The 23,387-nt window shown below is 41.6% G+C and overlaps 1 protein-coding gene across 1 annotated transcript in view; it reads left to right on the forward strand.

Annotated features, from left to right (window-relative positions):
* Positions 1–23,387, forward strand: part of ALK (ALK receptor tyrosine kinase) — a gene marked incomplete at its 5' end in the record, with an annotated part of 534,776 nt that overhangs the window by 151,848 nt on the left and 359,541 nt on the right. Inside the window, 2 exons of the mRNA XM_084900171.1 lie at positions 5,390–5,509; positions 20,318–20,482. Of these exons, the coding sequence (XP_084756297.1) occupies positions 5,390–5,509; positions 20,318–20,482 (285 nt within the window). The remainder of the gene's footprint in view (positions 1–5,389; positions 5,510–20,317; positions 20,483–23,387) is intronic.

Here is a 23,387-nt window from a genome sequence, read left to right on the forward strand (position 1 = left end):
CAAGATCCAAAATAAAAGGAGAGGAACCAAGACTCCCATTCATGATGGATTCTGAGGCAGAGATAGGTGAATAAAACTTCAAGAATGGCATGACTGATATTTAAAGGGTACATCTTGCACACATTCTCATATGGCCCTGCCAAAACCCTGAGAGTTGGTAGAATGTACATCATTCTTATCCTTACCATCTTTTTCAGAGCACTGAGGTTCCACAGACTATGTGATTAGCCTACAGCTATCAGTTTTCTCAAGGACTCTGGTTTCATTCATTTGACAAATATTTATTTAGTGTCTATGATGTGCCAAGCATGGGGATGTAGCAGTGACTAGTTCAGAAGATACATATTAAATAAATTAATATAAATCTAAGAAACAGTAAATGCAGGGGGAGGGGATAAAGAGTAGTTTGTTGGGAGGGACATTTTGAACAGGATGATAAAGAGCTATTTCTGAGGAGGTGGCACTTGGGCAGAGATCTGGATGGGGAGAGGGGATGACTACCTGTGCCTAGGAAGAGGAGTTCTCTAGGCTGCGAGCATTACCAGTTTTAGGCAAAACAAGGATGCCTGTAGGCTAGAGCTCCATGAGCAAGGAAAAAATGGTTGGATATGAGATCAGAGAACCAAGGGTCCAGTCACGTGGGGCCTTCAAGGAGTAGACAATGGCAAGAAACGTGAAAGTGATTTCAGGGCCAAAGTGTCCATCTAACTGCTGTGTGGAGAACACCTTTCACGATGAGCAATAGTAGAAACAGGGAGACCAGCTTGAAATGTCATAGGATGAAAGGTAATGTGAGAGAAATGAGGAGTAACATTCAGGTAAAGGTTGATGAATTGATGTGGAGTGTTTGAAAAAGAATGATGTCAAGGATTCCTCTTTGGTTTTGGGCCCAAGCAATTACATTCTGAAAAGCGGAACACCCGGGGTTCAGGAGGAATGACAGTATTTATTTTTCATATGTTAAGTTTGAGATACTCATCAGGCAATAAAATGAATATTCCAAATTGGCAGCTGGATATACCAGTATATTATGTTGTTCAGGGGAGAAGTTGGGTATAGAGATATAAATTTGATAGTGCTGGTATATAGATGTGTTTTAAATCTATGAAACTAGATGAGGTGCATCTTGAGAGTAAGTTTAGGTGGAGAAAAGGCCCAAGTTTCCCAACTTTTAATAATTGCCAATTAAAATAGAGGACCACCCCCCAAAAATCATTCACACACAAACCCAAACCAAAGCTGAGCTTATTTACATGTCAGGCAAGGAGAAATTCACTATTTCTCTAAGGAAGAAAAGTCAGAGTTTTTAAACCTTAGGAAGAGGGATATAAGGTGGTTGAGCTAATTCAGAACTGAAAATCAGCACTGTGGATAGGAGAGAATGAGTTTCTAAGTCTGTATGTGATTGTTTCAAACAAGTCCCTTGTTCATTGAAGTCTAGGAAGGGTCGCATGTCCTGGGGTCACTTGGAATTTATGGTCTTTGTCTTTGTCAGCTGATTGAAGCTGCTGTAATGAAACAGTATTCAGCCATGAAATCTACGCATTTGCTGCTGGAAAGCAGAGAATGCTCATTTGGCACAGCCTGGAAGATGGGGAGGATCTGGCAAAGAATAGTAAAGAGGATTTGCCACTGAAGCAGGAGGCAAGGAGTATGGCAACCAAGGACTATGTGGTCACCAGGATACGAGGAATCCAAGAAGCGGGGATGGTTGGCAGGGTCCAGTGCAACTGAGAGGACTAATAAGTTAAGGACTGAGATGTGTCCATTGTACCTGCAAGTTGGGGTCGCTGATGACCTTGACTTGGAGTAGTGGAGATAGTCTTGATTTTATTGAGTTTAAGAGAAAATGGGAGGGAAGAAATGAGACAGAAGCATAGACAAATATTTGAAGACACTGATCTGTAACAAAGAGCAGAGTGATGGGACAGTGGCTGAAGGTGAGTGTGACGGTCAAGGAAATTGGTATATATTTGCTGCAGATGTGATTGATGGTAAAGGGACAAAACTGATGTAGGAGAAAGGGGGAACTATTGCGAGAGCATATTCCTTGAAAAGAGATGAGATTAGCGCCCAACTAAAGAGGCTGCCACTGCTTATGAGAATACACAGTATATGACAGGAGAGAAGGTAGCCTATAGAGGTACTGACGCCTGCAAGCTGGGAAATTAGCTTTTCTCTTCTCAATGAAATAAACAAGAATACTGGCTGAGAAGGTGGAGAAACTGTGGGTATTGGAGGTTTGAGGGGTAAGAGAGAGTTGGAAGTGGTGGTGCTGGAGAGAGGGAGGTAAATTGAGTTGGTCAGGGAATGCAGTAGGATTCCAGGGCAGTCCTGAGGGTACTTTTGAGGTTTGTGGCTTTGAATATAAAATGAGGCATCCCAGCATTGTGGTCTATTTCTCCTCCCCTTCTGTTTCCCTCCTCTCCTACCACCACATCCAGCTGCTCAGGACAATTGTGGAGGAGGAAAGAGGCAAAGAAGTTGCATTGTTTGCAGGGGAATTGTTATAGTGATGAACCACAGCATCTACTGGGGACATGAGAAAGTGAGGTGCTTTGAAAAAGAGTGGTATCTAAAAAATATATTTTATTGATTTTTTACAGAGAGGAAGAGAGAGGGATAGAGAGTTAGAAACATCGATGAGAGAGAATCATCGACCAGCTGCCTCTTGCACACCTCCTACTGGGGATGTGCCCGCAACCAAGGTACATGCCCTTGACCGGAATCGAACCCGGGACCCTTCAGTCTGCGGGCTGACGCTCTATCCACTGAGCCAAACCGGTTTTGGCAAGAGTGGTATCTAGAAGTTGGGAGTTTCAAAGTGCATTTCTCTCCTTTTTCTCCTCAGGTGGTGTCCGTGCGAGCCTCACTGGGAGCCCGGAAGCTCTTGCTCCTACTTTCCCCTTTCCTATCTGTTTTAACCCTCTTCCTCAGCAGCCAGTACACTCTTCTTGGTCCAGTGGGTTTTAATCACACACATTTCATCCCATCCATCGGTTCTGGTCAGGCCAATTTCACTTAAATTCCTCACATTTTCAGAGGAAGCACCAAAAGCAAAAACAAAAAACCCACCACCACCACCACCACCACCAAAAAAACCACAAGCCTTTCCCCTGCTTACATGGATTGCTTCTCTTGGCATCGCTTTTCTCTGCTGGCGTGAGGGGGGCAAGGGCAGCAATGGGAAGTAAATAGGGAGCTTCTTCCATGTGCTTATTAAACACAGAAATGCTTCCTTCTTGATGTTCTAAATTTATAAATATTCCATGAACGTTGGCTAGAATTCACATATGCCTTAGTGCTTTCAATATTGGCAGATAACTTCATCCGTACTGGCTGCGTTTTCTTAGTCTTTTCCTTCTCAGGTGAGGAGGCCCAGCCTTTTGGCTGATCTCTCTATTTGTACGCTCAGCCTTATGCAGTAAATCACTACCCACCTACCTCTGAGGCTCATGTGAGCTTAGCCTCCTGGCAGAAATTCTAAAGCTTCCTGTAAGGGCGAGAGAAACATTTCTGCTTTCTCTCCAGTACTCAACTTTGAAGATGCCCAATAATTTATTGGAATTTTTTGATGCAAAATGCTTCAAGTTTATCTTTAAGGATGACCCACAGTGACACCCATGGCTCTTGCTGGGCCATGATTCAGTCCTCAGATCCCTTCCTTTTAAATCATTTTAGATTTTTTTTATTGGTGAATATATAACCTGGACCTTGTCCATATTAAAAGTCATCTGTCATTCTGTGCCCACTCACAGATTCATAAGAGCTTCCTGAAGTGTAGCTTGGTGCTTCGTATCCAGGAAGTAAATACCATTCCCAAACTATATGTTTAAGAAAAATGACCTCACTTGGAAACCAGGAAATATATCAATAGCTAGGTTTGATCTTCCTGTTGTTTCAAAACTACTTAAAAATTTGAGCTACGCTGATGACTCAGACACAGAAGTGCTAATTTTTATTCACATGAAGATCATTGTAGGGATTAGTTGCCAGAATCTTCTCAAAAATCCTCACACTCTTGTCGCATTCTGGAGCATGTTCAGTGGTGATCTCTGACCTTAGCTATTGCCCTTTGGGGGTCCTGAGTGGGCTTTTGGAGAGCTGTAGAACACCTTCCAATAGTTTGTGGGGGTCCTTGAAATACTGTGTGTGATAGCATCAGATCAACCTGGTCTGTTGACTCTAGTCTCTTGGCCACAGTCAGAATATTAAACTTCTCTCCACCTCAATTTCCCTGCCTACAAAATGAGGAGCAACAATAGTACCTATCCACAAGGTTATAAAAAGTTAATGTAATCAGATATTTAAAGCACTTAACATAGTGCCTGGTCCATATGTGCTTAGTTCTTATTATTAATTATTTGAAAGTCTAATAAACTCAAACATGCCCGAAGTAGACCTATCTGGACATGGGCCTCACCTCTCTCAGTCCCGTTGCCCCTTTCTATAGACCCTGCCCCCTTTCAGTGAATTGCTTCTTGACCTATTTTATAGAAATGCTACCAGAAAGATCTATCTGGACAACACATTTGTTTACCAAACAGAACTTATTCTCACATCCCTTCTTTAACAGAAAAAGCCTTGCCTGTCTTAAAACATTAGCAAATGGTGACTGAGTTGGGGATTTCAGGAAAGTACTGCATTAGAGCATGCAATGCCTGTTCATTTGATTTGTAAATTAATTTAAGTATTTAAAAGTCTAAGAAACTTAAATGTGTCCCCAAGTCGACGTCTGTGGCCTCAGATGAGATTACTTTTCACCACACAATACCCACTTGAGGTACTGTTACACAAAAGAATAATATTGCTTTTGCTCTTTTGTTCTCAATCCTTTTTTCTCACACACAAATGAGCAACATTAATCCTTTGTGGCTTTCTAGACTCTTGGCTCTGGGGGAAAAAACCCATGACCTACCATTTAAAAAAAAGTAATATAATTGTCAAAAACTCATAACTTGAGTGCAATTTCAGCCTTCTCATTGATAAGGCGACAACCCAAATAAGCAACATTTAATGAAGTTACAAGTCTGAACATAATGTATAGTAGAGGCAATATTTGGATGAGATGAATTGAAGTTATATATAAAGTTGCACAAGTTCCTGGGATAGAGCTATTAGACCAAGCCATTAAGTGGCCTGGCTTCTAGTTCATCTCCCAGAAGTCTTGGCAGGCCCTTGGTCACAAGATTCAGACTTCTGAGGTTTGGCTGCCCTTGGTAGCAAATGTGCGTTGAGGTCCTCAGGTCAATTCAATGTTCTAGTGGTTTGGTCTTTCTCGCCTTCTTTTCCAATAGATGTCATGAAAGCTTCTTATAAACTTTCTTTTAAAAAGTGATATGATACATCCCCAACAGATGGATTATTATTCTTCTCTTTTTATGTCCAGGTCACAGTTTCTTAGAGTCACCGACAAGCCTGCCTTCTCCTGTTCCTGATTCTTTTGCATGGAATCTGACCTGGATAATGAAAGATTCTTTCCCTTTTCTGTCTCATCGCAGCCGATATGGTAAGTATATTTTTGATAGTTATTTGTGATGTACAAATTATCATCTCAAGGAAGCTGTGAATTTTAGTTTCTTCTCCATGGCTCTCCATGGGTCCCTCATCCCCCAAAACACAAAGGAAGTCTTTCTGTGCCTTTAGTCTTCTGTCAACACTCAGGCCAGTCCTATCCAGATTCAGGATGCATTCTGTATCCTGAAGGCTTTTTTGCTGTGTTATCTAATGCCCCCCCCCCCCAAACCTCCAGCCTTTATGATATTCCCAACATTCCCTAATCAGTCATTACATGTAATGCTTATTTGCATTTTGACTGTGATTTTTCGGATATAGGATTCTAACCCAAGACTGTTTCTAATAATAGAGATCTCTTAAGAAAAGATTGTTATTGTGAGGGTTGCAGGTCCTCTGAGCCCCTCAAGTGACTCCCTTACATTTGAGTATCTCTTTGAAGGTGCCTAAACACATTTCTAGATATTTTAATTCATTTGATTCTGCAACAAACTCAGAAATAGAGGCCACATTCCACCCATTCCATTTTAACATTTGTAGAAACTGGACTTAATAAGATCACATAGAGTGGATTCTCTAACTATAAAACTGAATTCTTTCCTTATAGTCACTTTGTCTCTCAGGGATCTGCCTACTCATCCTGCTAGGTCCTGTTCTAGGTGTCCCCAGGAGGCCATATTTACCTGATATAGGATTCCTTATTCTTTGTGCTCATCCTAACAACTCATGGGAGCTGGGCCTCTGCAGAGGAAAGATCAGCTTTGGAGGAGAGCTAATGTATTTCCAGGTGGATATTTTTTTTTCTTTTAAACTCCTCTAGAGTGGACCCCTTGAGGGCAGGCACTAAGCTGCATTTGCTCCTCACTATGTCTCATCACATAGAAGACACTCATAAAAGTTGTGCATGATGAATGCAGAAGGCTTCCAGGGAGGGAAGACACGCATGAGGCCTGATTGGATTAAGCATTTATGAACCTAGTACAGCACTGAGTTCTAGCTCCCTTCTGGGCATATTTACCTATTCCTGATGCCCAGGCTCTGCCCTTGGGCCTGAGCTATTTAAAATGCACCTAACAGAGATCTTCCACTCACTGCTATCTCTCATCCATAATGCAGTTAGTCTTGTTTAATATTAACTGTACCTTTCATTTCAAACTTAAAAAAAAATAAGTGCATCAGAAACCCTAGGACAGTTTAGGTTTATACTGTGCTGGGAGGTTTCCTGCTAGTCCTAAGCCTCCCCAGTGGGAGAGGAAGATCAGTAGTTGTCAGGAGAGTCCAGATAAGAATTACTTGTTGATTTTATTTCAGCCAGACATTGAATGTCATCTTATAATAAGGGCAAGTGTCTATAAGTAATTGCAATCTGGTTCTTTGTATTGTTACTGCCTTTTAATCAAATTTGTGATAAAAACGAGTCTGGATAAAAATTCGAATTTGTTTTCAAAGTCATTCAACTTTTATAAAATACAGAATTAAAAAAAAAGGCAGGTTTGCCTCCTGTGTGATTCAGGGAAGATTGCATTTATTCTTTGTGGTGTATCCTTGTCATCTAGAATCCTCATGATTTCCCAAACCATTGGCCAGACATTGCCCAATGTTTAACGGGAAGGCCAAAGTCAGCACCATCACTGCTTTTGACTCACAGATGTGAAGAGATGATTCTTGACTGAGTGAAGCTGTAATTCCAGAGCCTCTTCACCTTCTTTATCATATGTTATTCAGCTTAGACTGAATTAAAGGCCTACCTGCTCCCATCACCATCTCTGTGTGCCTGGTCTAGTGCCAGATGTTGGAGTTGATAAAAATACAACAGTGAGTAAGACTTGTTGCTGCTCTCCCAGAGCCCAGAAAACAGAGACATAATTCTGAAGGCAGCTAGGCTCATTGCCACAAAGAGTGCCTTTGGGGCTCACCCCAGAGCACAGAGATTGTGTGCTCACCCTGAGACCTACTGCAGAGCAGACTAAAGCCAGGGTTAAGGCCAAGACTCCTGTCTCCTTAAGGATGTTTGTGGTGGCTCAGCCCATAGCTCTGTATGAACTAAAGAGGCCACCAGGATCAGTGGTGATAAATCCACACCTTCTAGCTGCCTGCCATGAAAGACATTTTAAGAAATACTAACAACTTCATTAATTTTGAGTTCTCAAACTTGAGTGGAGAAATTTAACTGGAAAATTGCCGCCTAAAGGGATCATTCTTCAGACAGTGAGAAGTAACCAAGTCTCAGTAAGTTGATGTGGGCACTTGAGTGGCGGAGCTTTGTGCCTGGCTGACTGTCTCCACCTGCATTCTGGGGAGGAGCTGTGGGCAGTGACGAGAGTAGGCATCCACAGCCTGACCACAGGCATTCCGACTAGACAGCTGTCTCAGGCCAGCTGACCAGACTTGAATTGAGTATGGCTTTCTCTTCATCAGTGTTTTATGGGAAGAGATGAAGTAGAGAGAGGCTAATAAGATTTATCCACCCCCAGCCTATAATTATCTGCTTGAAAAAATTTGACCTATCTTTTGGAGGTCTCCCTATATTTCTTCTAATTTGCATTGGGGCCTTTTTTGTTGTGTAAAATATATTCTCTTTAGTGGCATTTGGTACCTGATTTCAGTTCTTTCTCGCCACTTGTCTTGAACGATGGAGCCTGCTGATTTCATCACCGACAAGCAGAGAGCTGCATGCTCATCTCTATGCTTTGGAGGAGGGAGGACATCTAAAGAAACACTTTTTTCCTTTTATCATCAGCTCTGCTGCCTTAAGACTTACTTATAGGCTTGACTACAAGGCTTAGGCTCTAACTACCCACCCAGATAAAAATCTGTTCCAGTCCTGTCAGGGTTGCTCAGTGGTTGAGCATTGACCTATGAACCAGAAGGTCATAGTTCGATTCCTAGTCAGGGCACATGCCCAGGTTGCAGGCTTAATCCCTGGGATGTGCAGGAGGCAGTGGATCAATGATTCTCTCTCATCATTGATGTTTCTATCTCACTCCCTTCCTCTCTGAAATCAACAAAAATATGTTTAAAAAGAAAATTTGTTCCAGCCAGTAGCTCCAGGTGCTAAGAGATTAAGGCCACCAAGGGGTTTGATGACTCACTGGGGCCACTGAGCTCTGAAGCAATAGAACAGATGGTACCTGCCCAGCTGTAATTCATGTTTGCCCACTCTGGGTGTGGGAAGAATCCAATCAACATTTAAAACATAATAAATAACCAAAGGTTCTGGGCCAGGCAAAGAGGAGAAATAATTTTCATACAGGAAAAAAAAGTTTGATACTTTATAAAACTGTTTCATACACCCTTTTCTCACTTAAGCTTATTATAAAATTGTGGTGGGTAGATACTATTTTATAAAACATTTTTATAGAAATGTGAATTGAGGGCCAAAGATCTTTACTTATGTGCTTCCAAGTTATGGAGCAGGTGGACATTTAGAAAAGACTGAACCCAGATTTTACAACTCCAAGTTGAGTGCTTTTTCTACCACATCACAAAGTGGATTCAAAGATAAAGTCTCCTCTTAATGAGGAGGCCCTCATTTCCTAGCCAACCTGGTGTTTGGACTGAATGACAAGTCTGATATTCCAGATTGGGGCAGCAGTAGGATCAAAACTTGTTGTCCCTAAATTGAGACTGTCCCATGTAGGCCAGGTAATGCACCTCTTTCTAAATGTGAGTATAGCCCCCCTCTGCCCAAGCACCATGGTCCATCTTGTCTTCCTCACCAGAGACTGTAGTCCCTGTTAGCAGTTGAATTGTGTCCCTCCAAAAGATATATTGAGCTCCTAACCCCTAGTACATGTGAATGTGATCTTACTTAGAAATAGGGTCTAATCATACTGGATTAGAATAAACAAAGACACACACAGGATAAGCACCATGTAAAGATGGAGGCAGAGATTAGAGTGATGCATCTCAAGGCAAGGAATGCCAAGGAGTGCTGGCAGTCACCAACAGCTATGAGAAAGGCATGGCACAGATTCTCCCCCAGAGCTGTCAGTGGGAGCATGGCCCTAGGAATGCCTTGATTTTGGACTTCTGGCCCCCAGAACTGTGAGAGAATACATTTCTGTTGTTTTAAGCCACCCAGTTTGTAGTACTGTGTTATGATAGCTCTAATAAACTAATAAAAGTTCTGTTAAAACTTTGTCTGCTTCCCTAGCCATGGGACCATCCAATTTAGGGACTGATACTTTTGAAAAGAAAGAAAAATTAGACTTTTTAATTACTTTCCCTGCTGCTGCTAATCATTTTTTATTGAAAAGATTGAGTAATTAAATATAATTCTCCCTAAAAATAAATCAACCTATTACTAACTAAAAAATGGAAAACAAAAAGGCTCTCTAGTCCCCTTTAGGATTTGCTTCATAACTCAGGAAGCAAGTCTGTTTGATCACATTTCTAAAATTACATATTTAATGTGGCTAGCTGTGATCAGTCCTTCCACCCTTAAGAGCCTGCACCAGTGAAAAGCAGCTCCTTAGTGGCCCAATGTCAGGGCTGAAAGCTTTCATACCAATTCTTCTGCCCTAATAGGCCAGGACTCCTTGTGTCCTCTTCCCATCACTGCTCCATTGAGCTGGAAAGTCAAGTGTTTTCTTAGTCTATGCCTCAGTGTTTTTATCTACAACACTTTAAGCAAAAGGCCTCTGGATGCATTCACCCTAAAGACTGAGTCCCAAAGGGGACAGCAAAGCCACCAGTCATACAAAACCAAGAGCAGGAAACATCAGACACCCTCAGGACTACTGGCCTGTTGGGATCCAAATAACTCAATCCATGGAAATTAAATAAAAAGCAGTTGGCTTAGGTGTTTCAAGGAGAGATTTGTTTAAAATGCTCTACTTCATCATATCTCTTATGAAGACATATAGATCCACTCAATAAATACCAACCATTTATCTCTACATTAGTAAAAAGAAGCAGAAAGGAAACAAGTCAGGTTAAAATATAATAAATGATTCACCAGCTGACACAAGGACAAGAAAAGCAAGTCAAAAGAGATCCATTTAAAACAATTGTCACAGCCAGAGAGGGAAAGGCGTTGACAAAAGGAAAAGAAAGAGGGAAGAGAAAGAGAAACCGAGAGCAAGACAGACAGACAGACAGGCAGACAAGCATGGAAAGGATCACTCAGGGCTGCCTAGGCTTATGTCCATGTATTCATTCACCTGCTAGCATGGTGTCAGCTTTCACACCTAGGCAGGTAACTCCCTAATGCTTGGTCCAATTTTGATCTCCCACTTGAGGGTCATTTTTGCATCCCTACTTACATGTAGTATTTCTCCCTTAGAGGTCAAGAAATCCACATCTTCTTCCATTTTGCATCCCTAGTGAATAATTCAGTGTTTGTCCTCGGTTGCATTATTAATAAACATATTAATAAATTGCAACATTTTTGCTGAACAATCCAGGAGCAAACTAGGAGTATATGCAAGTCTCTCAATTCCCAATCTGAATCTTTTCAACCCGTTTGGGTCTCTGTTTTATGAAAGGATAAGATGTTCCCAGCACTCCTCTATTCCTAAAGTCATTCATTCTAATTGGTTTCAGGAAAGACATATGTTTTAAGGGAGAACAGTACCTGGACTGGACATACTTTGGTTTAGAATTCAAAGCTGTGGCTTTAACTACTTTGGAAAGCTTTATTTTATCTCTTAATCTTAAAAAGCATATTCAGTAGACATGAGTGAGCTGAGGAATTTTTGTTTTGACAGCTTTGGGACATCTGCATATTATATACAGAGCATTTCTAACAAGCCTAGAAAGGCATGTGTCCAAAACATATGCAGAAAAATGACTGATCAAGAGTGAGAAAAACGAGAGGAAATCCTCTTAAAATGAAATGTTTTGTCAAGAGCAACCTTGTATGCAAAACTTTATATCAGAAGAGACCTTAGATTAATAGGATTTTAACAAGCATTTGAATAGATGACTAGAATAATTTGGTCTATGAGAAATTCATAAAAATTGCAAGCTGTCAGGACCCAAAGCAATCTGATTAAATAGTCTCATCTTACTAATGAGGAAAGGTTGAGAGGTCCGTGATCTGCCTAGGGCTGATGGCAGAGCTGAGATTCAAACCCAGGCCCTGTGGGCCCACATGGAACCTGGTATCTGCTTGTTTTTGAGGCTGGCATCAGAAATGAACTCCTTATTCACCTCCAGAGGATCCTCAGCAGCAGAGATAAAAGAGTAAATGGGAGGGTCACTTTGCATGTTCTGAGGTAGAGACCCTCTGTGACCAACAGCCTCCTCTGGTTGTTGTGGATGCTGCATTCCTCAGAGCTGTCTGCCAGCCTTCAGGTTTCAGGAATGATCTCATTTAGATGGATGTCATGCTGTGCAGTATATATATTACTAGGATTTCTCATGCCCTCTAGAGCCTGCTTAACTCTGTTAGAGACCCCCCCCCCCCCCCCCCCCCCCCCCGCTTGTATGGTCGCTTCCATGATGCTTCCTGGAAATCGCAGGCTGAGAACTGGACTGGACTGGAAGTCCAACCTGAATTCTGGTCTCCACACTCTTACTTCTCCAGACCCTAGGCCACTCCACTTGGGCCAAGTCACTCATTTCACCTTAAATTTTCCCATCTGTAAGTGAGGAGGCTGAGCTAGTAACTTCAGAATGCCTCCAATTTCAATTCCTTTTCGTTTTCTGATCTGGGATGATGAGCAAAGTCCAATTTGTTTTTTCTGTATCATTTTTAGGACCACATATAAGAGAAATGAGAATTAAGCTTTTGGTGCCTATCTCTCACCATGTGGGCATGCATGCTAGAGAGCATCTTCCAGGACTGTCTTCCAAGGCTGTGCTTATATAATTGATTAATTGAAGGAGACTTGGACCTTCTTTACTGCAGATTGATTATAAGTGAGATAAACAGATGTCTGGAATTGGGTGATTGGTTCCCAGATGCATTCTAAGGAATAAGCTGTAGGAAGTGTATGATTTCAGTTCTAGGGCCCCATGACAAATGAATAGTGGTTGTGGGAGGGGACAGACAAGGGCCAGGTTTGGTACTTAGTTTTATGAAGTGAATGACCAGATGTTGATGACAGCTGGTGGATTAATATCAAAGGTGACTGGTGGGCTAAGTGCCTCTTTGGGAGATAACCTAGAAAGGGAACAGTAGAAGCCCCTAATTATTTGAGCCTGGGTTAGAAGTCAGGACCCTTGGGATTCTGTTTCGGCCGTCTGCCCAAAAGGCGAAATTAGCCTTAGAATGATAGAGATGGGAGAGACCTGAGAATCATTTTATTTCTCCACTTCATTTTTTCATATGAGGAATTGAGACTAGAGAGGTTAAAGATATGCTTGAAATCATACCACAGAGCCAGGGCTAGAATCCAGCTCTCTTTACTCAAGGTCTAATGTGACTTCACTTCCAAAGGAAAGCTTGGTTAGCATGCCAGAAAGCAAAGATTGGGTAAGGACTTGCAACAAAGTTTGCCTTTTGTGCTGGGTACTCTCCTCTGCCAACAGATCCCTGGAGCCACCCAAAAGGCCACAGGGATGATGGCTATCATTTCATACAAAATCACATACGAGTCACTGCTCTACTAGTAGGTGTTTGTACACAAACTGCATTTAATCCTTTTCACAATTCCCTGAGGTGGTCTCTACCTTAACCCCCATTTTACAGATGAAAAAGTAAGGCATAGAGAATTTAAATGATTTGCCCTGAGGTACCCATCTAGTAAAGCGACAGAGCTTGCTTTTATTTATTTATTTATTTATTTATTTATTTATTTATTTATTTATTTATTTTTATAATATATTTTATTTATTTTTCACAGAGAGGAAGGGAGAGAGATAGAGAGCTAGAAAAGTCGATGAGAGAGAAACATCGACCAGCTGCCTCTTGCACACCCCCCACCGGGGATGTGCCCGCAACCAAGGTACATCCCCTTGACCAGAATCGAACCCGGGACCTTTCAGTCCGCAGACCGACGCTCTACCACTGAGCCAAACCGGTTTTGGCGCGACAGAGCTTTTATCATGAGCAGCCTGACTCCATGCATCTTCGATGCTTCTAATTACTCCCCAGACACCCAGGTATCCCCTGAAGCTTGGATATGAAACAGAGCAAGGGAGGAGGGTGCCTGGGTCCTCCAAGGTACAGTCAGCTCAGCTAATACCTCAGTTTCCAGTGGTAAATCTGAGGCTCAGGGAGACCAAAGTGGTAAGAACATCCATATACAGTATCATATTGGTAAGAAAGCACTTCTACATTCATGTCCTTCCTTGGTTGTCACAGTAGATACTGTCTTTATCAGCTAATTATTATGATAGGTATCTCAGGTTTATACTCATGAAACTAAGATTCAAGAGGTTAAATGAATTGCCCCAAAGCAGGAGCTGATTGGTCCAAAGTTGGAAGAGTTTTCAAGAATTCTCTAGTGATTTTTTTTTTTTTTTTAAGATTTAAAAAATAGATTTCAGAGAGGAAGGGAGAGGGAGAGAGAGGGATAGAAACATCAATGATGAGAGAGAATCATTAATTGGCTGCCTCTTTCATGCCCCCTACTGGGGATCAATCCAACAACCTGAACATGTGTTTTGACCTGGAATCAAACCTCCTGATTCACGAGTCAATGCTCAACCACTGAAACATGCTGGCCAGGCTCTGGTGATCTTTATCCTTCACTTATAAGTCACTGCTTCCCTCCTTCTGCTCTCACTGCATCTTCTGGTCTATGCAAAAATCTGCTCTCTAGCAGGAAGCTTTCAGCAACCATCAAACACAGCTTGTTGGCACAGGTGAACATGTAGGATGAAAGAATCCAGAAAGCCTTATTGGAGATTATTTGAAACCTAGCCATGTATATTTTTGCTAGGTTTTTTAGAAAAGCATACTCTGGACTTTTGGAAATTTCCTAATTCTTTAAGGTACTGTTTGTTTGTTACCCACAGCTTTGAATAATAATAATAATAATTCCACCAATAAAAATCACAGGGTTAGGAAATGGGTTTTAGTACCAATTTTGCAACCTGACTACCAATCATCCTTTGACAAACTTCATTGTCTCTAGGCCTCAGTTTCTCAATGGCAGGTGGTTCCTCATGACCCTGAAAGTCAACAGTTGGGAAGTTCTGGAGAATCACTTATGAAAAGGAGACCCTGCCTTGTGCCTCAGGATTCTGGCAACTTAGGAATTTCCCTGAGCTGGGTACTGTCTTTAAGGACTGACAGTGCTTTGAGAATGCTGATTTCTAGGACTCTATATAATCAACTATAGCTTCAAATATGAAGCTCTGTTATTTGGCTTCTAAGAGAACTGTATAATTCACCTGGGACTTACTGTACATTTAGCCCTAGCTTCCTGAATCACATACCCAATGGGATTAACACTTGCATATGGGAAATGTGTACTCTGATTCATTTTCCATTAGGGTGTTCTATGTTCAACTATATAAAGATGGTATCAGTTCCTTTCAGGATGGCTCAGATGCCCTCACTTCTGTCCTGCCTACAGCTTGGCCCTGCCTATCCCTCCATGGGTTCAGTTCCTGTCCTGCCTCATTGCAGGTCTCCGCCCCTATTGATGCCTGTGGCTCTGAATGAGGATACCTATTTCTGCTACCATTTTGTCATAATTTCCTGTTTATAAATACTGACACCAAGGCTTCAGGTGTCCCAGGGAGGAAGCAGATCAGTTACTACTTAATCACTTCCTATCTTGGTAACCTAACAAGTGGTTTCACTTCTCTAAATCCCAGTATCTTCCTCTGCTAAATAGGGATAAGATTCCTGCCTAATTCATAGGGATTAAATAAGGTAATGATGTAGGGTTCCTGACATAGCATCTGACCCAGAAAGCCCTTAGAAAATGTTACCAGTTATGAAAATACTTTCCACGACCTTCATGAGTCCTCCCCTTGAAGCTTGGGTCTCTTCTATAAACAGTTACAAGAGTCAAGAACTTACTAGTAAGTCTGATCCCAAGCCTGACTTCTGAAACACTTGTAGTAAGAGACAAAATGAAAAAGGGTGAAGTACCTGTGGGATTGATAAACATGTGTTCTTCTCTGTTTTTATTACTGGTTTTCACTCTGTAACATTTGCTTCCAAACCTTGTGATGGGTTGAGTCTGTGTGACATTAACCAGTGGATTCCTGTGATTGCCCCAGGGCAGTTGCTCTTAAGGCCCCTGCCACCCTTTAGTCATCTGGAAATTGGTCAGTCTTTGAACAAGTGTCTTAAAAACGAAAGGAGGTTGCTTGTCTTTTAATTGAAATTGACTAAGTGAATGAAGAAACTAGTGGGAGGCCTCTGGGTTTACAGGGTTAAAATCAAGAAGACACAAAGGCCTTGACTCAAGGGATTTTTTTGAGCCTGAGGTCAGTCTGTAAACAAAGGAGCACTATTTCTAGAGCCCACCAAAGGGAAGATCTAAATGTCCAAAGTACAACATATTGCCCTACTGTCCTTCCATGGTGTTATGGTCTGTGCCTGGAACTTACATGCAGTCTTCTCTACGTGGCCCAGAATGTGAAGGCCCTGTCTCTGCCTGAGTAGCTAGGCATAGGCCTTGGGCATGACAACTCTGATAGTCTCACAACATACCGAGAGGCTAGGTTTCCACCCTCAGACTCAGTGTCAGAATGGGCTGTCATTGCCAACTTATTTACAGCCAAGGAATTTTGGTAAGAGAACCGTGCATCTCTCTGGGCAGGGTCACCACAGAGTTTTCTGATCAGTTACCATAGTAGTCTTCTGAATGATTGTCTTTTATATTAAGACAATGTCTTGAGGCTAACTGCTAATGGAGCAATTCAGAATATAGGTACAAACTGAAAAAAATGCATGAAAATACACACACACATACACACATTCACCTGGAACAGTCATCTGTAAAACTTACCTGAACTTTCCTTCCTAATTTGAGAGTGAATTTTGAGATAACCTGAGTCCTAATTGAGTATGATGCACATTCAGCTTCCTTCCACGGGGAATCTGCTTCTAGGGATGGCAACAAGCCTTCATTTATAAGAAGACAGAGTGAAAGTGACTGACTGACAGTCTATAGGATTGGTTGTGTTGACCCAGAATGAGCTCTTTAAAATGAATGACCTTCACAGATGGAGGGCACCGTAGAGGGTGTATGCTCTATTTCTTTCATTTTTCAAATGCACAAAATGAGACAGAGAGAGATAAATAGATCTCCCAAGACCCCTCAGCTGCTGTTTGCAAGACCAACCCCAGAACATCATCACTGCCCTGCCAAGACCTTTTCCTTTATAGCACTTGACTCCCAACAGGAGAACTATTTCCAGGAGATTCCATTACCTTATCTTTCTTTCATGATGGGAGTGGCTAAAAGGTGGATAGTTGTGATTTCAACTATGTGATCGGCAAATTCTGGAAAGTATGTCTTTTTCTCATTGTGTTCGATTTCCCTGGTTCCTAGCAGGTAGATAAGGTAGGGTTGAAATCTCTGGGTTCTTCTGAAGATCATAGTCACTTTGCAAAACGGGTCTGACACAGAGGAAATACCTACCTGTCCTCTTAGGGTAGTGTAGGAGACTTTGCAGATCTGAAGAGGTTGCAGACTTTGGGTCCAATAACCAAAATATAATAGTGGATTGAGATCTTTTTTGAGTCATCCCTTTTTTCAGTTTTTCTTTTTACCCACATGTCTGATCTATCATCAAGCTCTTTATTATCCCCGCTGCTGCTGCTTTAAGTGGGTTGAGATGTTGAAGCTGTGGAGGTGTGATGAAAAATGCCTGGGTCTTCATTATCCAGCCCTGAGTCAGATTCTGGTTCGGCCTCAGAAAAGTCATTTGATCTTTGAGCAAGTAGAATAATCTTTCCGAGCCTAAGTTTTATCCTCTGTAGAGACAGGACATTCACTTCTCATTGTTTTTTTTTTGTTTGTTTTTTGGGGGGTTTTTTTCAGATTAAATATAGTTACATAAGACAATACCTAGTATAGTCTCTGGCAGAGAGGTGGGACTCAGTGAATGTTATTTTCCAACCCTTCCCTTGGGTGGGAACCTTCCTCTGCTATTGGGCTACTTAAGGCTAGACACTTCACTGAAGCCCTTGATCCCTTTGACTTCCATCTGTAAAACAGACTCCCCTATCCCACACAGACTGAGTCAGAGGAGGGTTAAGGAGAGAGATTCAAGAAGCACTGTAGGTCTAGAACCTCAAAAAAAAAAAAAAACCAAAAAAAAAACAAAAACAAAAACAAAAAACATGGAAATGAGACTTAACCTGGTGTTTTTTAGAAAAGATACATCCCAGGTAATATTGTACAAAAGGCACTGAGACTAGCTCAGGAGAAGGAAACCCATCCTATGTTTTATGGGAAATTAAATCAGAATGCAGGAAGGGCCCAATTTAATTTCACCCCAAATGAGCAGTAATGTTAACTCCACTTCTATTTAAAGCCAAAGAGTACAGCTTTGACAGCTAAAGTGAGCCTGCCTTGGAGCAAGAATTTCAAAACGAACCCATTTGATAATTGGAGAGTCTGCCTCGCCTGTTTCACTAGGCAAGATTTGCTCCAAAAACAGCCAATTATTGGACTCTTCTGAATCCAAAGATCCCACGATTGATGATCGATTGCACATCTGCCAGGCAGTGTCTAAGAATGCATGTCACACTTCTGTCAAAATATAAATTGGATAACTTTAATTGGAGGGAAAAAAATAAGAGAGATGATGGACCACAGTAATTGAAGCTTTGAGAAAGGTACAATAATTGTCAATGTGGTTTGGGGATGGCCAGTAATTTTCTCTCCCATCTTCTGACTTGCCATTTCCTAATGTGGCTGAGTCTTTTTGAACCTCCCCAGAAGGGCCACATTTAGTAGCCACACCTTTCATTATGGGGATCATTTTTGTGTCACAGAGTACAAAATGTTGGATTACTTTTCTCCTTGCATTCTGCTATCTAAACCAGGTGCCTGGCAGGAGAGTCTTGAAGATTAGAGCAGTCTACAATTCATGGATACCAATTCATAGCAGCAGCTCAGCCCCAGAGGCAGGTAGGAAGTCTTCAAGGCTGATGAAATATGTAGGCAGCAAGTGTCATGTCAACTCAGACAAGGCTGGCTCAGTCTGTTCATTTTTGCCATTATAAAGGTGAACTGTCTGAATCGTGAAAGGGCGAGTGGTATTAACCTTAGGACCAGAAGAATGGCAGCTCCCAGAGAACAGCTGGCACATAAATCCCTACTGGCTGAGAAGAAAGTTGCTTAATAGGAGTATAATTGAAGGGATTTTTCCTCTCCCCCTAAACTTATAGTTTGGCCTGTGTCTATGGGCTTTATTTTACTCCCACTCCAGGACAGGGCCAGCTACCTAAGGGTATGAACATCTGGTGACTGGCTGCCTACACTAGAACTGGCCCCACTTCTCTGCATTCTGAAATTTTCAGCAGAGTCTTCTTGGAGAACAAGATATCAAGAGCCCAGAATCAGCAATTAAAACACACAGTGATAACTGGGACTTTGTACACATTAGCACCATCACACATTTTTATTTATCAAATTAGTTATAACCCTTCTGAGAGCCAGAATTTGAACCCTTAAAAAAGTCACATCTATATGGATTTTAGAAAGCAGCTAATCTAGGTCTCATTTTGAGGAAGTTGAGGCCCACTGAGGGTAAATGGCTTATTCAAGGTAACCAGCAAGTCAGTGACTTGTCTATAGCCCTTGTTTTCCAATTGAGGGCATAAAGTTCCATACATGAGAAGAGACTGGCCAAGCCTGGACACTTCCAAATTCCCCCCAATTTCTAATCCAGAGGTTCATTCTTCATATCACATTATTTCTTTCTTCACATCCTCATGCTGAGGGGAGATGATGAAGTAATAGGTGGATGAATAATTCGCATTTTGGTACATATTCTATTGATGCATCAGCTAGCTTTGAGGGCCTACCTGGTAAAAAGTGCTTCATCTTCTTTGGGTAATGTACAATGAGTAAGGAAGGGAAAGAGAAGGTGACTATATCCTAAAAGAAGAGCAAAAAATGGAATGATCTGGACACAAGGATGATTATCCCCCAAAGAAGCCCAGATAAAAAGATAATAAGACATCCCTCTTCCTTCTTTCTCCTTACCCAGTGACTGACCCCATTCCTGCCTCCAGAGAGAATAGTGTGGATTAGCTGGCATAACGTTGGCCCTCTTTTCTGGAGAGGAGTTGAAGGGTAGACAATAGAGCTGGCAAACAGGGCTGTGAGTTAGACATAAGCCCTATGGCTTTCTCTTTGCAGATAGGGCAGGACCTGACTAGGATTTTTCCTGAGCCTCAGTGATGGACAAAGCTTATATACACAGATAATGCAATATCTATTAGTTCTTACAGACAACTTCCAAAGTAGATATTATCATCCCAATGTATAGGTATGGAAATTTGAAGCCAAAGGTGTTCATTTTACTTCCTGGAATAACCAGCTGGCAATGGCACTGCCAGACTTAGATCCAGACCTATCTGATTGCAAAGTCAGGCGCTTCCCACTTGACCTAAGTCCTCTCCATGTCACCAGGTAGCCTCCTAGGATGCAGATCTTCTCAGGGTACAACCTGTTAGTTTTCCTGCCATCTCTGAGGACACCTCCCATACTCTGAGTCATACAAAAACCACCTTTTTCTCTCTTAGCTTCCTTTTCACCAACATGGAGCCAGCCACTTGTGAAGTTGACAACTTGCCACTTCAGAATGGGGCGAAGATCCGCGTGTGACAAAGGCCAACTTCCTAGAATGGAGGAGTAAGGCTCTAGGGCTGGATGGCCATGTTTTGGTAATAGTTTGCCCCACTCACCATTGGCTGTCACTGTCATTGCAGGGCTGGAGTGCAGCTTCGACTTCCCCTGTGAGCTGGAGTACTCCCCTCCACTCCATGACCTTGGGAACCAGAGCTGGTCCTGGCGCCGTGTCGCCTCGGAGGAGGCCTCCCAGATGGACCTGCTGGATGGGCCCGAGGCAGAGCATTCCAAGGAGATGCCCAGAGGTAAGAGCAGAGGCTACTGCCAAGTGTTCTGGATGGGCCAGGATGGCTGGAATGTCAATTTCTGTTTGAAAAATCAAGGCATCCCTACCCCTGCTCTACTCCATGTCCTTTGAAACCTGCTTTTAATATCTGTGCTTCTCCATGCCTGCTTGAGCTGTGCAAGGAAAGAGAGGATGCAAGTCCAATTTCAAGATCAATCCAGCCCTTTATTCTCTTACCAAGTAATGGAAACAGGATTTCATGTCTCTCTTTCATGCCATTTCCCAATGTAAGATGTAGGAGAAAGTGCTGATCTGTTTGTCCATTTGGAAACAAGATTAAAAACAAGACACCCAGTTAAACTTGAGGGACAAATTATTTTTCATATATCTCATGCAATAGTTGGGACATAGTTATACTTTAAAATTTATTCTAATTATACTAAAAATTGTAAATTTAATTCAGTGCCCTGTTCTTTTATTTGCTAAATCTGGCAACCCTGATTAGGAAGGTATTGTGTAACTGGGTAAATGTTAGTTTCAAAGCCATTAATGAATGAATATTCAGGCTACTTATTAGCATTCAAGGTGCTTCTGGGTAGTCCAGAGCTATTTATGAACATCCTTTTCTGAATTATCATGGACTGGAAAAGGGTGGCTCTGGAGAAGTAGTGGGTGCTTGTTAAATATTTGTTGAGATTTAAGAGAAAGATGTAGAGGCACTAAGCCTTACTCCTGCCTTCAAGTCTCTCTATGACAAATTTTAGAGCTTCTAATTCCTTGGACCCAGCTAACTGCTGACTCAGAATTGACAGCCTATGTACTAGTATTTGGCTTTTAGGATGAAATAATAATTGACATGGTACTTTCAGTTTGCAAAATCTTTTTACCCACACTGTCTCACTGGATTCCAGTTTTATGAGGGAGACAGGGAAATGGGAAAGCTAGGCTCAGAGAGAGCAAATGACTTGCTGAAGATCACACAGCATGTACATGTGGGCCTACGTCTAGATGTCTGTTGTGATGTGTCCTAAACATGGACACTTTCTGCCACATTGTGTTTCTTCTTTGTAACAAAGGTTATGGCAAGAGCCTTCCCTGGGACCATTTCTGGGGGGTGATTATCTTACTTGGAATCTAACAGGGACCAGGTTCTAGTAAGCTCTAGGGCACATGTGTCAAACACAAGGCCCGCGGGCCAAATTCAGCCCGCCAGGCCTTGCAATGTGGCCCGCACCGCGCTGTCATCACTGCACTCCGCTGTCAGTTTATGACATTGTCAGTTTATGACTGTTCAGTAAACCATTCGGCCCGCGATTTAGGCTGGATTTTAGATTTTGGCCCCTTCTCTGATTGAGTTCGACACCCCTACTCTAGGGGGTCATTGGAGGTGGCACAAAGGTAACTAATGGCTCTTAGGCTTCCTCATCAGCCTGGAGCCTTGTGGTGAGAGACCATTTTTTCCTATACGCTGTCCCAGGCTACCCTTTTATTTTTTTTATGCCTCTTGAAATTGCCTGACTTTGATTTATATTTTAAGCTTCTTTCACCTGGATATTGATATTTATTGTAGAGAATGTGTGTCTGTATGTAGGTGAGTGGCTCTTAACCTCACAGTGCATCCAACTATTCTGGAGAAGTTATATAAAATACTGCACAGACCCCCTAGCTGAAACTATGATTTAGTAGTTCTGAGATGGAGTTTAGAAATCTGTTGTATGGGTTTTTTTTCAAATTTTTATTATAAAATTTAGCATGCAAAAATGTAGATATAACATATATGCATAGACTAAAGATTACAATAAAATCAACACTTGTGTTCTCACCACCAAGTGTAGGAATTTGAATGTTGTCCATCCCTTTACAATCTATCCCCCACCCAGATAAAAATCTCTTCCTGTAAGTGGAACAACAAATAAATCCCTCAAATCAATACATTTAAAAAACATTTTAAAATATCTTCCTTTCTCAGAGGTAAACACTATCCTGTATTTTGTGTTCATCATGAGTCTGCTTTTGTTTATGGTTTCACCACTTATGTATGTAGCCCCAGACAACATATGGACCAGGTTTGCAAACTGTTATATAAATGGCATAAGACTGTCATTTTGTGGTTTGTCCATTTTGATGCTTGTTACTGTGGTTCATTTAGTTTTTAATCCATTGCATGAAAATCTCACAATTTATCTCTTCTACTCTCATTAGACACTTGGATTGTTTCCAGGTTTTTACTATTGCCAGCAGCACTAATGTAAGCATTTTTGTTTATACTTGCATGCATGAGCATGTCTAAGAGTTTTCCTAGAGCATAGATCTAGAAATGGGATTGCTGGGTCATGGGGTGCAGCTTATAGTCTAATGATTAGGGCTGATGTATCTTCCAAAGTGATGGCACCAAACTATGACCCCCAATAGGGATGTGTTAGTGTTCTTTCCTAGGACTGTACCCCTCACCAGTGTCTGGTATTGTCAGACTGTCATTTCTGTTCATGTGGCAGATGAAAAACATATTTCATTGCAGATTCAATTTCCATGGAACTCCGGAAATTTTATGTTTTTATAAGCGTCTCAGATGATTCTGAGGCATAGTTAGATATGTTGTACTTTTGACGTAAGCCTCTTTTTCAGACTTTCTCCCATTCAGCCACCACTAGGGATTTCTCTGGATTCCAATTCCCAGCTCCAGAAATAGTCCTGGCAGTACATGTATTTTTCATTACTGTAGGGTTTTTATTTGATAACTGTTGAATTATGATCACAGTTCAGTGAGACCAGGAGAGAGAGAGACAAGTATCTATTATGAAGTCAGATTTTATAACTTTGAAATCCAGTGCTTTTAAATATTTAAAAATATATTTTTTTATTGATTTTTTACAGAGAGGAAGGGGGAGCGATAGAGAGTTAGAAACATTGATGAGAGAGAAACA

The sequence above is a fragment of the Pipistrellus hanaki genome (assembly GCF_964339955.1).
Source record: "Pipistrellus hanaki genome assembly, chromosome: 12".
Classification (NCBI taxonomy): domain Eukaryota; kingdom Metazoa; phylum Chordata; class Mammalia; order Chiroptera; family Vespertilionidae; genus Pipistrellus; species Pipistrellus hanaki.